The 15,977-nt window shown below is 39.7% G+C and overlaps 1 protein-coding gene across 18 annotated transcripts in view; it reads right to left on the bottom strand.

Moving 5' to 3' along the window:
• The window catches only part of LRCH3 (leucine rich repeats and calponin homology domain containing 3), a 64,400-nt gene that overhangs the window by 3,971 nt on the left and 44,452 nt on the right, over nt 1-15,977 (bottom strand). For 4 of the 18 annotated variants that reach the window (XM_084529063.1, XM_084529075.1, XM_084529074.1 and 1 more), the window contains 8 exons: nt 12,982-13,062; nt 11,285-11,356; nt 10,327-10,375; nt 9,687-9,800; nt 8,945-9,063; nt 7,317-7,454; nt 5,089-5,166; nt 553-2,872 (listed from right to left, as the gene is read on the bottom strand). In XM_084529063.1, the coding sequence (XP_084385189.1) occupies nt 2,672-2,872; nt 5,089-5,166; nt 7,317-7,454; nt 8,945-9,063; nt 9,687-9,800; nt 10,327-10,375; nt 11,285-11,356; nt 12,982-13,062 (852 nt within the window). In that variant the 3' untranslated portion in view covers nt 553-2,671. Of the gene's footprint in view, nt 1-552; nt 2,873-5,088; nt 5,167-7,316; nt 7,455-8,944; nt 9,064-9,686; nt 9,801-10,326; nt 10,376-11,284; nt 11,357-12,981; nt 13,063-15,977 lie in introns of those variants that run through there. The other 14 variants (XM_084529077.1, XM_084529079.1, XM_084529066.1 and 11 more) reach the window with 6 other exon arrangements.

The following is a 15,977-nucleotide window of genomic DNA, read 5'->3' as shown; positions in this document are numbered from 1 at the left end:
TCTGCAGAGGACAGAAGGAACCACGGCTTCCTTTCCCAGACAGAATTGACTTGTTGAGAGTCGTCACATAGCAAGCCTTGTTCAGCCACCAAGTGAATACCAATTTAAGGCAGAGAATGAAGTACTGATGTGTGCCATGGAAACACTGCAACAAGGCTAACAGGAAATGTCACGCTTAAAATCAGTTCTCGTAAGGAGACGCTGCACATCTGAGATCCTTCTGTCCAGATGTATGGCCTGGCCTCCATTTCCCAAATTCCTTGGGAGACACACACAAAAAAAAAATAGAAAGTATAGGTTGTTTTAAGAAGGAACCCCCCGACTTGCTTCTGTGTATGAGTAACTTTGATAACAGATGTAGAAAATGTAATTTCTCCTGTTCAAGGCAATGAGAAAACGGCAGTTTTTAAAGGCAAATATCCCTCCGATATTATGTATGAGTTGCTACTGCCTTTTTTTTTTTTTTTTTTTAAACCTTTCAGAGGGCAGCCTACTGAACAGTCACTTGCACAACCATTCTGAAGAGTAAGAGTAATACACTGAGTGCAAAAAGAGGTTTCAAATCGTTTATTAAGAATTGTGCTATTCTCAGCATCAGGTGGATTTAAAGCCTCATCCTACACATAAGTCCTTGGCACACCTGGGCCATCCTCACCCCACAACAATCATCCAGGGACAGGATGCATGTCCAACAGTCCTCTGTATCTCTAGAAATAACCAACTTGTGTCCTTCCTATAGAGCTGCAGAGATTTCCCTTTTCACATGTTATTTCCACTGCAATATGAATTTTCCACTCTTTGTATCTTTACTGATATTTTTTGATATTAAATCCTTCAGAATAACAGCAGCCAATGCCTCCCGCACAGCTCAGAGTAGACAAAAAGCAAATTAACCCAGACAAATTCTTGCAGTAAGCCAGACGATCAAGCCGAAATGCATTTTCCTTTCAGCAAAATTGTTATTTTGAAAAAAAAATGTGCTTTTTGAGAAATACTTGTAAACCAGAGCAAATATTTATCAGTTTTCTTATGTATGCAAATAGATAAGGGGGAGAAGCTTTGGAATGACTCCATACCACAGAGACAGCCGTGACAAACAAAATTTGGAAAAAAAGGAAGGCACTGTTAGTGTAAGACCCCTTGCAGCTTTTATCACAGTGTTCATTAGAAGAAGTTAAGAAACATAGGAACCGAGTTCATTTCAGTTCACGCCAGTAAACAGTGCAAAAATAGCTTGTTGAAAAATAAAATCGTCTCTCCCCCTTGCCAAAGGTCCCCTCTTGCAGCAGAAATGTTTTGCTTGGACGGAACGCTTTGTGCCAGTCACAGTGTGGTTCAGGAAGAGGGCATTAACTCCTCTGCTCGCTCCTTTGTTAAATACTCATTTTATGTTACAAGAGCTTGTGAGATCCACGTACACAACACATCTTTACTGGTAGTGACCTCGTTTGCAGCTAAACTCCTGCGTATCTGAAACCGTGCTCCGGAGTTTGTGCCAGGTTAGTGCTGGAATGCTACCACCGCCTGGACAGGGCTTGCAGGCCATTTACTGGATATTCAGATATAACAAATTTATTGAAACAACATTGGGAACAGCCATTTAACCTAACACTTACCTGGAACTGAGCTCTGAACCGACCTACACTCTGAGGAGACATGGTCTTTTGTACACGACATGAGGAGGGCCCTGAAGTTCGGAGGTGTCCCTGAGAAATGAGAGAGCCAGGATGCTTCTCCAGGGAAGGAAAAGCTTTGAGCGTTGTGGAAGACTACCTGAGTTTTGTAAAACAGCAAAGAGGGAACTGAATGTGCAGCCAGGACTTGTGTTTCTGTAGCTGTGTGATCTACAAGTTTCTGAAAATGACTGAATAGGAGGAAAAAGGGAATGACCATAGTCTGGGGTCCCACAGCTGAGTGGCAACTCAAGAAGCCTTTGTTAAGTTTTAGTCGGAGCACCATAAAATGCTGCAGCAGTCCTGTGGCATCTGACAGAACCTTAAAGTTTTCTCCTGTGCCAGAAGAGCTCCCTCTGAGTTGAGGGAAGAGCTCACTCTGAAAATTTCCTGCTTGACCTGTTCCAAAGCCCAAGTAGCTGAGGATTCACTGACAGTTATTTTAAAAATCCTGACTGAGAAGTTATACATTGATCTACAAATCTCCTCAGAAGCAGGATAAGGAGCTAGGGTAAGAACAAACCCCAACGTCTTGTGGACAAAACTCATCAGACCATGTCTCCTCAGACTGTGAGATCTCATCAAGAACACTAATGTTGAGAAGAAAAACTTTGTATTTGTTAACATTTTTCATCAGATAATCCCAAAGCAATTCACCGAAGTGGTGCAATTCCTATTATACAGACAGGGAAACCCAGGCACAAACTGACTGCAGTGCTCCCAGTGCTACATCACCCAGGAGCAGTCAGACTACAGCAAGCACCTACACGTCCCTACACCTCAGTCCCTTGCTCTAGCCCATGGACAGCACTTCCCCCCTTTGCGTTACATCTGCTAAATACCACACAGCAAATACAAATGTGAGTTGTGTCACAGATGGAGGTGTGTCACCTCTGTCCCATAAGTGGGAAGGAAAGCGCTTCGTACATGGGGTCTTGACAAAGCCCCGAATCCTTTACCAAGCGCTGGAGGGAGGAAGCAGCGGCACTATCCTTCAGCTAGAGAAAGAAGACCCAGCGATAGACCATACAGAGCGTTAGCATTAGAGTACAGTAAAACACCACAAAGCCCCAGAGCTGAATGGAAAGGGAGACAAGACTGGATTCTTCTGAATCTGTCCCCAGGGAAAGAAGAGTCTCAACTGTTCTTTTAACGCTGAGGTTTAGCTGAAGAATGTCAGAAGGGGAACAAAGATTGTCCTGTCCAGAGTGTGTGAGCAGGAAGGGAAAACAGACAGAAAAAAAAGGTCAGTTAGCCATAGCAACATCCACGGAGCAGTCAGACATCAGACATTTCAGATACATCCTACATGTTCAAGCAGCACGTGGCAGCAGGTTAATTCTCCAAAAGAATCTGTGTGACAAAGAACGTGCTCAATGCGACTACCTGGAGTTTAGTATCTGTCACCTGTGCACCTTACACGTGTACCAAGCTTTGCTGTTAAAAACACAGCAGTTTACACGTGCCATAGGGAAAAACATTTTTTTTCAGGGGAAACAGACTGCAGCTTTTTGGCACTGAGTACTCACACTGTATCTTAATTAACAGAAACAGCACAAGGCATTATTTGTACGTAATTGATGCTCCAGTGCAGTACCCTACAGAAGCATCTTTTACAAATTACTGTTTAATCTATTACTAATTAGTTTGTGTTCTATAACTATTCCCACTGGGTACCGTTTGCCTCCCTTCCACAGAGGTAACTGCGGTAAATCAATGAAATTTAGATGCACATGCCAATCTGTTTAACTTTGGTTTCTTTTGATGCAAGAGCTCTACCTAGCAAAGTCCTACAGAAATAGCTGCTTCACTGCGATAATTACCGCTTTCTAAAGTAGCTTTTTACATAAAGTAGCCTTCCTCTAAGAAGGTAAGTATTTCTACATAGATCCATACTTCCAGAAAGCCTTTTATTTTTGTAATCACGATTTAAATGAAAGGAAATACCTGCAGGCATCTTTTTAGCAAAGAAATGTATTAGGTTGCCATGCCATTCTTTCATACAGATATCTTACCGTCTCATCTCAGTAGACATGTAACGGAGATATGTGAGAGCAACTTAGAATTCAGCTGGGGGTATTTCAGTAAGTTTCCCCAGAGACATTCTCCTTGAACTCTTTCACATGAAAGCAGGAGAAATCAGAAAAATGGGAGGATCCTAGATAGTAGCTGTAGCAGCTGTAGCAGACTGGGTCTATAGGGGAATTCCTGCTGGAGTGTTATTTTGTTTTGTTTTTAAATTTGGGTCATTTTAGTGATCTGCTTTGTATTCTAGCCCGAAAAAAAAAAAAAAAAAAAGTTAATCTACTTATTTAAGAGAGCTATAAATAGGGAAGCTGGGATGGAATTGAACAATTTTGCCCCAGAAGAATTTATATTGTACAGTCCCTCTGGGAAGCAAAGTTTCAACTTTCTTAGAGGAACCAAAATAGCGAAGAATCTCAGAGCACTAATGACCAGTTTTGACTCCCTACAACGTTCCAATGCCATTCACCAGTGAGCCATGTCAAATTGCTAGACAGCTCAATAAATTTGCTATCCCAAAATCCCAATGCCTCAAATGCCTTCCAGCGAAACTATCAGATAATACTGCATGACTGACTCGAGAGCATTGCTTTTAGAAACAGCAGGGCAATGAGTCACTGGATCTACTTTTCCCTTTCATAATACAGAAAAGAGCACCTACAATAAAAACACTAATACTTAGCAGCATAAGAAACCAATCCAATTAATGCACTAGAAGAAAAATAAAGAAAAACATGACATATCAAAATTATTTGTACTGAAACAGCTGCTGAATAAGACAAAGTTGAAAGGATAGGATAGCATAAAACACGATAGCTGGACTCAGATTATTTTATATGTTCCTACCTCTTAGCTATTCCAGTTTCAAAGGGAAAAGGAATACCAGAAGGTAAGAGTTCTACCACTGGTACGTAACAAGAAGAATTAGGATCTATGCAAAGATAGCTACCATTAGAGAAAGGCCAACAACAGCGTGACTTCTTGGTAAGACAGTACAGATGTTTGTGTTAAAGGATTATTCTGAAGGAAAGCCAAATGTTTTAGAATGGTAGTAACACATGCAAAACACCACCCAAATTTTATCCCACCTAGTATCTAATCTTGAGAAAACTTCAAGATGAAGTCTTTATAGATGAACCTTGCAGTTCTAAAGCAAGCTCAAGCTGCAGCCAACTGTTAAGAACTTAAGGCACATCAGTAAGTGAATCAGCCTCTATATAAACTATTTCCAACTTTATTTTATTCTAGAAGACAATGGTAAGTCTGATCTACATAGCACAGCGCACCTCATGCCTTCTAAACTTTTAATCAACTTATTTTCACAAACTTATTCAAAGCAGGTTTTAGAACTGCACCTGAAGTGTAACGTGAGAGTAACAGAAATATGTACCTGAGGCACTCCAATCCTTCTGCAAGCTTCCAAGAAATTCTCCACGTTTCGTCTGCATTTTGCCATCGTAAGTTTAGGCTGCAAAGGAGGCAGGCAGAGTGTTCTTAATTGGAAGGATTTCTTTATTTAAATAAAACTCTTAATAGAACTCTTTGCCAAAAACATACCACACTGACAAACATGTCTAATTCAAACCAGGCTCTGTTGCGGTTTCAAAATTTCAAAAAATTTCCAAGCCAATTTATGAATGATGGACGTTCAAAAAAGGACAATTCTAACCTGTGCGATATGTTACAACAGGCTAACACTTTCTGTGACTACAATATGATAATTAAAAAAGCATTTTGAATGAAGCACATGAGTGTAGCTCCTGTGCTGTGATTTCTGAGCGATTTCATGGTATGAAGCAATCTGGAGTTTGTTCTGGATCACTATATTATACAAATATTTCAAACTTTATTTCAACTAACAACAATAAAAAATGAAGGCTAGATGAAACCAGAGATTAATGGAATACAACCGAAATTGAGACTTGCTGCACGTAAGCCTCCTGCAGGTGGGTTTGATACAGCTGCTCCAATTGAACTCACTGGCATTTTTTTCAAGTCTTTTTTTCTATATACTTAACTCTCACAACTACACAGACATACCACTGCAGAGGCTCAATCTTCTTTCTATTCTTGAAGCTTATTCTTTTCCGATTAAAAAGACACAAGCTTCCTGTTCTTTTGTACAAGCTACCCAGTCTACGTAGCAGCAGGTGGCAGCTTCTACGAGTTCAATATTTTTCCGTGAGGGAAACTTAGACTGGTGGGTTTTTTCCTCTGTCCCATCAGTGTGCCATATTTCCCCACCAAGAAAGCAGGTTAAAGGGTATTGCTGACTTCTTCTGAAGGATGAAAGGAATACAAAGATCCCAGTGTAAGTGAGGAAAGACATGATGCCTCTTCTGCTCCTGGAGCCGTCCAGCTACAGGCTGCCTCTTCCTTGAGATCTCTGACAAAGCCACGATTTAATTTGCAACACAGAATATGCCACAGCACATAAAACCAGGCCATTGAAAAGATATTCTTAATGACATGAGTCTTCTGAATAGCGGCTGTATGCCTCTTCTCTTAATGATTCCACGATCTGCCTAAAATGCTGGCGTGTCCAGCTCAATCATTCTCAAAATAATGAAGACAGCCGCTTGTTCACATAACTCCAAGCAAGAACCACAGTGATACAGTATGCAGCAGTGCCAGTTCAAATTCCAACACAAGAACTGACTCCAAAATAAGTAAAAGCAAACAACATGCTTGTTTCAACTTCTTGCCCCAGGAGAATTTTTTTTTCCTTTTTTACATAATTTTAAGAAAATGTGAAGGTGCATAACAGGCATTTTGTCTCTCCATACTACCTTCAAGCAGCTGATCCTAAATATTTTCACTGAACTTTGACTGCCAAAGATTTTTCTGGGGGGTTGAGATTAGGTAAATAATTTGTATGTCACAGTTCTTGACCTTTCCCTCATTTTGTGCTTTCCCCATATGATTCAGAGTAATACACCTATAAATATATTATCATTATTGCTTTCCAGAAACACTGCAGTTAGACAAAGTATTTCAAACTTCTCTGTGTACTTCTTTCCTTGCTCTGAACAGCCCCCAAATACAAAGTAAACTTTTTTTTCCTGTTACCACAAAGGTATGATTGGATTTACTTTGTTCCGGGAGATGGTGTTCTCCAAGCACATGCAACTGGAGCTCAAGTGTGCTCTGCTGAAATTCCTAAGCAGATAAATTTATCTTGCTGTGAAGTGGACATACATCAATTTGGCTTCTCTGCCCATTTGTGCTCTCGTGTGGTGGGATTGTAAGTATTGTAAAGAATGTTATGCTTCCCTGTTTTCCCGAACTTCTCAGACCTTTTGATCTTCTGAAATATCCTACTTCAGTTTTCACGCTGAACTGTCTTTCATTTCATTAGTTTTCAAGTTAATGTAGCAAGGGCTTGAAAATCTTAATGTTTTCTTAAAATCTGTATTAGAAGTAACTTTACTTAAAGGAAACAAACCTAAACATAATGCATTTTTAACGAAGCTACAGACATTGTTCAGACAAAACAGTTATTTTTTGTCATGTATGATCACAGATGAGAATGAAGAATTTAGCACTTGCCTGGATTACAGAACTTTGCAGGATGGCATTTTGGACATTTATAAAATACTACCATTAGCACATACTTACAACAGCAGGTGAGGGGACATGAATGCTGGGAACAGACCGAGGACGCACATGATTAGCTAAATGGCACAGAACAACACCGTCGGTGAGAGCTGCTCCAAGATCACTGGGCAGTGACACTTTCAACCGTGATTCAATATTCTGTGAAAAATGATGTGGATACACAAAAAGTAAGGGCTGTTTCCAATTGTTTCACTCTGCAGAACATTTTGTAAGAGGCAGAAGCATTTACATCACAACACTGTCCATCCTCAGGACACTCCTGAACAGCTTTCTAACACCAAGAAAGGTTCTGCTCAGCACTGGGCCAGAGCTGAACACAGTCTGGGAGCAGCTGAGTTCCATGCTGAACAGCTTTCACTGCACAGCACAGGGGATTAATACAACCTTTACTCAAAAATAACGGAAGTCAGAGTCTAAGAACAGTATTCCTAAACCCACACATTCTCAATGAATGGTTCTGCCAAGAGAATTTAAAATAATAGTGTTTGTGAGTTGGAGGACAACACAGCTAACAAAAGTCTCTGTAAAGAAAAAAACAAACTGCTTTGTGCCAATAGTTTTAAAAACCAAGGTAGTTAACAGTTGTTTCAGGGAATTACTACAAATTCAAATCAGGGCATTTCATCTTATGTCATATGTTGTGTGAGTTTCTCTGAGCTATGCTGTATCTTAAATTTTAAGAATACAAGAGAAGATTTAAGCTTACCCAGGAAGCAGAACAAGAGAGACTGCATACAAAGCATTCCAAGATAAGAGATCAAAGGCTCTACAAACATCATCAAGTTTTCTTTCATTTTACTTAAGAGAACTTTCTCTTCAGAGAAAGCAGATTGTCCTTACTTCAAAATTTGCAAAGAGAAGGAACTCTCTCTGTCCATCTGGGATGCTTATGGCTTTTAAAATTGGCATTAACAAAGAGGAATTCTTTTTCCTTGAGAAAGCTCAAAGCATTAAAGCACTTCAGGGAAGCCCTTCAAGCTCACCAGAAACATGCCTGGGGCAAAGCAGAGCAGTACCTTAATGGCACTTGGTGTATTCACCACTGTACCTGAGCACAAAGCAGGGCCTACTGACCCTAAACAGACAAAAAGTGCAAGCACAAGGAATGCTCATGCTACAGGTATTCTACACGTAACTAAGGATAGCTAAAGCAAGAAGCAATGGATGGATTCAGAACACACAAGGACACCGCGCTGTCAGCATTACTGGCAGCAGCCTCTGCATTCCGCTTGCTTTTCTGCGGGGGCTTTACAGCTGAGTTTTTAAAAGCTGATTAAAAGGAAGACATTGTGGGAGCTTTCCAGACTTCCTAACAAGTGGGAAGGGTGATAAGGAAGAAAGTACATATTTATTTTAAAAGCAGAGATCATTGGCTGTTCAAAAGCGATAGTCAGGACTGTATATTCCGCAGCAATTAAGCTAACTTTATTCCCCCACAACAAAGCGACCACCACTGCATCCATCTGAAAGGAACACTCAGATTGCACGGTGCCATTTCATTTTGGCCAACCCCTCACCATAAATGGTACACTGAAATCAGTCCAAAACACAAGGGCAGCCTTAACATGATGGCATGCAACGAATGCATTTACCAAGACGTCCACACACTGGTTTCTGTAAGCACTTACCTTACGGAGCTGCTCTATTAGCTCCAGCTCCTCTTCACGCTGTTTGGAGTTTTGTCTGACCCTGGGGTCTGCACAGTCATTAGCAGGAGACAAGGCGTGTGTAGAAGATGAAGTAACCACTGAAAAGTAGCATGAAGGAAAGAACCAATAAGCATGGTTTGGCTGACTGTCCTTCCCTGCTGCACTACACAGCACACACAGTGTCCAGAAGGGGTACAGTGTATTCCTTTTCTCAAATCTGTTTCTTTCATTAGCTTACTATTCTATCAAGCTAATGATCTACTAATCTAAATGAGGTGTTTCCATAACACAAGTTCCTTTTCATTTAGACTTTTTTGTTTCAGTTGGCTAATAATCATTCACAGAAAGATGACAAGGTTTTGACAGATGAATTATGTTGAAAGAGTTCAGTCTTTCTACAGAAACAGCAATTTTGTTATGTGCTACTATATCAAGCTGCCCTCACCACTTGTTGAAGGCTTGTGTGGCATGTCCTTAAGTGTAAGCACAGACCAGGAAGAACAAATTCCCATGTTTCCGCAAATATGATAAAAGAATATTTGGCAGCTCTAAATAAAAAACTGCTTATTCACAAAGTATTTAATGCTATGTGTCTATAAATGGAACTCGAAAACTAGTTTGACAATAACGACCTGAAATAATAGAACAGTGCAAAACCTAGGCAAGGCAGATATTACGAAAATGTAGCAAAACTAGCTAATTTCTGAGCTATGTAACCTACCTTTGTTTGCTTCATCCCTGACAGCTGTTCGGAAAAGGAAACTCTCAGGTCGCTGGGAAGGGTTTCTATAGGAAGGCGGGGCTGCATGACCAGGATATGGAGGGGAAAGGTGGACTAAACAAACGCGGGAAGGCACAGGAAAGGAGGAAGAAGGAAACGGTTAGAGTTTAAATAGAAAATGGGTTCAGCAATGTGGTAAATAAAAAGAACAAACCAAAAATTTTAATATAATGACAAAATAAATTACATGCATGCATGATAAAAGCACAGAGCAGGAAAAGGCGCTTTCAAGGACACTTGCATGCAAAGCACATTCCACATACCACTTCCAACAACTGTTCTGACTGCTGCTGAATGCATCTGTGGGCCAAAGCTGGCAGGAAAGCCTAAAGCAGCCAAACCCTACGCTCTCCCTGAAGACATGCTTCACCCCTGCTGTCTCTTCCCTCTTGTGTTTCCAAGGAGACCCAAATAAGTGGGTAAACTACCAAGCACAGCAGTGCCACATCCAGAGATGGGAAGCTATGCTCCCTTCTCCTTACAGCACGAATATGCAAGCAGGCATTTTGATCTCTTTTTTTTTTTTTTTTTTTCTTCCCCTCTTTTTTTTCCCAGAAACTTTACTGCCTTTCCCTGTTACCTGTCTGAGTGGTAGGTGATCCAGGAGAGATGGTAGATCTGTCATCACTCTGTGGATAAACAAGTAAAAGAGTATAAATGGTCCTAATCTGGAAAAGCTGTGAGCACATTTTCATTTGATAGGTTTTAAAATAGGCTCCATCCATCTAAATATGCTTCAGAAAAAAAAAACAAACGTGAAAAAAACACAAACCACATTGTTCCCCACATCTCATCTCTGCAGAAAGCAATGAAGCTTTTTCTTTTGCAGAAATGACACAATTGTTCTTCTCCAAGGAAAAAAACAAAGATTAAACAGCATTGACAGTGCAATGACAGATCTATATTTACTCTTCCATCTAACCCAAAATTTCAAAGTATTCTTTGCAAAACGGACACAGAAAAGCAGATAATTAAATTAACATGCAGAACTTGCATAACAGCAACGCTGAAGAATACACAGCCTCTTTGACATCTTTGGTAATGCAAAACTGCTATTTGCTGAACATCGCTCTCCCTAGAGAAACCTGCTGTGGTTTACTATGGTGCTTAACATAGGCTGGTTACTCATGATGAATGCATTCAGTTTAGCAGTTTCCACAAAAGAGAAAGAAAGAAATAAAGGATACCTATATTCACTGATAAAAGCAAGGTGGTAAAGAATAGAACAAAAGCATTTTTGATAAACTCAACTTGGTCAAGAAAAAAAATCATCTTGTAAATAAAAAGCAACATCAAAGACAACCAAGAACCCCTCGGAGCAGAGCTGGGTTACCACGTTTTTATAGCTTAGGCCTCCTCTAGATACAGCCTAAAGCTAAGATGAGGTAATACCTACTACAATTTAATCAGTTAAATCAGATTCATCCCCTACCTGAACTTTTGACTAGAAGCTGACAGACTAACACCTGCTAAAACAGATGTGTGGATCCAAGAGCTTTTTGTTGGCTTTACTGGTGAATGATAATAGCGAGAGATACCTTGAGAGGACTGAAGGTAGAAGCATTGGGCAGGCTAGTAGCACAGCTCTCCTGATTCAACCCTGAGAGAGACTGAATGCAGAAAGAAAGAGAAGGCAGTAGCAGTGTTAGCAAACGGCTGAAAGGTCACGTGCAAAGGTGGAATTGAGTAGATGAGTTAGAATGGAAAAAGTGGTCATCACGGTCACGTTCTCAGAAACATTCAGCAGGCAGAACACAGAAACAACACAAAATGACTCGCTGAGCTAAACTGCTTGCAGAGCTGAAGCCTTCCTACTCTCCTGAACCTTCTGGCTAACACGCTTGGGAGATGAAACATTCCTTTTTAAACACAAAGTGACATCAGAAGCAGAACTAAATAATAAATAGGTAAGACCTTACTAAAGAAACACCTATGCCATCAGACTCTAGACCCAAAAGAAAAGTTTACCCCGTAGCAGTTCGTCCTGAGCCACTATTCAAAGCAAAAGCTTTCTTTTTAATGTTTCAAGTATGCTATGGATTTTAGTAAGTTAATTTCTCATCAGTTTTGTAAAATTAGAGAAACTTGCATCTAATGGACTAAGGAATGCACATTTGCTCTGCCACAAACACTTAATCCTGATCTTTACGAGTTACAGAGAAAGTAGTAAAGATTCTGTGGGTGAAATTTAGCTCTTGGAGAAGATGTCAGTGTGAAGATTTACAGTGTTGTCCAAAATAAAGCACTGTCAAACTTCAATTATAACCACTAGATTAAAAACCACCAAAACCAAACAAAAAACAACAAATAACTTTTAACGTTTCCAGAATGGGAGCTCCAGTGTGCCAATACCCATCTGTCACTGACAGGCGGATCTCGAAGGCCAAATTCTGCATCTCCATGAACCCTTCAGCCAACGCTGCTGTTAAGGTACATGCAAGTGGTGTGGCAGCACAACACCGAAAAAACCAGCTACGATGAAAGCCCACATTTTAAAGATGTAACAGCTGCCCAAACCAAACTTACATCACGGAAAAGCCCAGCAAAGGATATGTGGGGTGCTTAAAGTCTCCAGCACTTCAAATAAAAAGCTAAGCCTTTCCTTTAAATTTTAATTTCTTCCCCTCTGGTTATTGCAAGCATACTTAAAACATTGACATCTGAGGACTGAATGACTCGAGAACGAACTGATACCTTCTGAAATGGCATTCAAACAGTGAAGTGGAAATTCAGCACAGGAAAAACACACCAAATAACACCTAGAAACTTCATAGACGTCAACTACATGCTTTGGGGTGTTCGTATTTTCAAAGGTTTGCAACTATTCTGTCGCTTCAGAACAGCACAGCCAGGAAGGACTTGAAGGAGATGCTCTGCACAGGACAAGCCTTACACAAACTTCTTCAGGTCCTATGTAGACTTAGTAGCTGATCCTCAAAACATCCTCTTCTCCATAGCAGTGCAAACATTTTTTATTGGTTTTTGTTTGAAGAGTTTCAAAATACCACTTCCACAAATAAAATATTAGCAAGTATTTAAAACAATATAAAACAATATGCTGCTCTGTAACATTCATGTAACTGTTTATTCCTACATGAAAAGGACAGGACAACCTTGACACAGACTAACAGGTAGTTGTCACAATCCATGAAGCCACCAGCAGGCAAAGAGAGGGGGAACACAGCACACCGTAGGGCAACACAACCACAACAGCAACACACCGCATGCTCTTCACCTGTTTGCGAGTCCCTGGCCTCCTTTTAATGGTATTGGTGTTATTGTCAATCTCAAACACAAAGTGAGGCTCAAAGCCATTCTGTCAGGGACAGCAAGGGAAGAAAGGGAGGGAAGAGAGGAAGAAGTGAGGCAGAGAACAACTGTAAGAGAAGGTAGCCACAATACAGAAGGAACCAGGATGCTGCAAATTCAGCCTTGCAGCACCCTGCTGCACATGCTGAACTGCAGCTCTGAAGTCAGAGAAACCTCCCCATGCCAGAAACGACTGTAGATACAGGGGATGCCAAAGCAGAGCCCAACCACAACTCTGTGCTAACCAAATAAAGACATTTGAAGTGATTTTGATTATTAGTTGCCTAAATACACAAAGGGATGCCAACTGTATGACAGAAAACTCCAGGGAACAGGTTAGTATAATTCACGTCCTGCTTACTTTACTCACACCATTACTACTTGTAGCACACTGATGCCCCAAGGCCTTATCTTAAAATGTTTCAGAAATCCTCTGTTAACTGTGACGTGATGGTCTCAGGCCTCGTTTGAGACCTCAGCAAGAAAATACAACACAACGAAGGCAGCACAACGTAGCAGTGACACACGGGCTATGGAAGGAAGAGGTCACACCAGCTGTCTGGTGTTTATCGAGTGTTTCACGACAGAAATTGAGAAATAGTTTGACAGAAAACAAAGGATGGTACCTTTTATATTAGTTTCCGATGGTAACCACCTTGAAACATACAGTATGAAAGGGGGAAAAAAAAAAAAAGAAGATATTTGGGGAAAATGAGATTCAAAAGCAATCAGGGTTGAAAACTTTAGCCAAGTCTGAAGCCTCAATGTTGCATTAACAAAAAATTTCAATTGTAATGAATGAGCCTGCCCTGGTGAGAACAGCAAGCAGGATATGACTAATACAAGACTCTGAGGTCTACTGCAAATTTTCTCAAGAGAGGCCATTGATTTTATTTCTTCAGCAAAGTTTTAGCTAGCCTGGCTATTATAAATCAACACATGAAATCTGTCAGAGCGCACGCTGAAGTCCTATAACCAAAATCCATTTTGCATCAAATCACGGGCATGTCGAAGAAACATAGAAGTAAACTATTAATATTCACAGCAAGTATGCAAAGTCATTTTGTAAGTTGAAACAGACTGTCCCCAAAGTATCTATAAGCAGAAAGAAACAGAGTAACATGTGCAAAGTGAATGCATTTTAATTTGTGATAAACGACAACAAAGAAGACCACCAAAAGAAACATAATGTAAGATTTACAAAGGAGATTCGCAACTTGAATTTTGCTTTTTTAAGGAAGTTTCTGTAAAAGCTGTAACTGCACCAGAACAGAGAAGAATCAAAATAAAGGAGAGCTCTCTTGCCTTTTACCTATTGGATTTTTTCTCCATTACATCTGAGCTGAGTATGAGTTTGGAGGAAAAAGAAAAAAAAGCAAGTAACTGCTCAGTTTATAGAATTCTCATCTTTACTATAATTATATTATTCCTGCACCTTAAAACTGGAATAAACAGTGGAAAAACTATCGGTACACAACTTTATTATTATTATTTTAAATTAGCCTATCTGCAAGTTTCTGTATCCAAAAGTTTCTGAAATTAATAGGCGAAGTTCATACCACTGCATGCAGTCTTTAGGGAGAAAGATAAAATAATAAAGAGGAAAGTATGTCAATGGAAAATGTGCACCGAGAACTGCCGTTAGCAAATGGTATTTTGCTATGAAATGCCCCTATACTTCGCTTCCCTAAAAAAAAAAAAATTGTCCTAATAAATTAGATCTAGCTAAATTTCAAATCCATAAGGACAGGAGAAATGTCAAATGAAATGCAAAAATTAAAAAAGGTAAAAGAATTTCCATTCTTACAACAGACTTGTTTTTTAAGGAAACTAATGAACATTTCCTTGCTGTTGACCAAGTTTTAATCATACATTTGTGGAAAAAAAACCCTACAAATTCATGACCTAGCCAGAGCTTAATGTTCTAGTTACAATAATCACCAGAAACAGCTGTTATGGTTATGTCATCATTAGGCACAGTATGTATTTCCACTACAATAGATCTGCAGATCATAATTCAGCAGTTCAGAAAACCAACGTTTCATATACTGAAACCACCATGTACAGGATGTGCAGTTTAGCACTGCTGAAAAGAGCAAAGAATTAAAAGCAAAATGAACACAGAATTGATCATTTTCAAATCGAGTTCGATCTTTCCCTATCAGCCTGGGAAGGGGCAAGGGAAGAGAGGGAGTGTGTATGTATGTGCATGAGAGAGAGAAGTGCAAGGATATAACTTGAAGACACAAAAGAAATCAACATGGATGGAAGCCCAGTAAAATAATTTCTGAAAATTCTTAGTCACGTCTATAACCTAAAATTCAATATATTAATTTACAACAAAAACACGAGAATCACACAAACAAAAAGAAATGGGGTCCTTAAAATGTATCTTTAAAATACATTCCAGAGATGAATTCACTGACAACAGAACATCAACATTTAACATGAACCACATCTACTCTTCTCCTGGTTCTTATAATCTAAATATCGAAGCACATTTTTATATGCTGATTGTGCTTTCTCTAAAAAGGCACGTGCGTGATCACAACTACATCTCCCCACAACATTATGAGCCTTCTTTTTCTCCCTCACAGTGCTAGTCATGTGATAGCAGGAAAACCAAAAAGTCTGAATAAAGAGACAGTAAACACCTTGACCAACATGTTCTGAAGAGATCTATTCTAACCAAGAACACTGCCTAAAGAAAATTTAGGTAGATAGTGGATGCGCATAAATTAAGAAAACAAATCTCAGGCATGCAGTCATGCAACAGCAGGCAAATCGAGTGTATTTTTCTTTTATAGACAATGATTGTGGCATTAATTATGTTCTTTAATTATGCTACATCACTAAGGTGCCATAAAAGAAAAAATAGCATAAAACATGAAAGTGAGTACATAAATGTTTTTATTTTTACTA

Source organism: Aythya ferina, assembly GCF_964211825.1.
Source record: "Aythya ferina genome assembly, chromosome: 9".
Lineage (NCBI taxonomy): Eukaryota > Metazoa > Chordata > Aves > Anseriformes > Anatidae > Aythya > Aythya ferina.
This window is presented reverse-complemented; position numbering and strand designations above follow the sequence as displayed.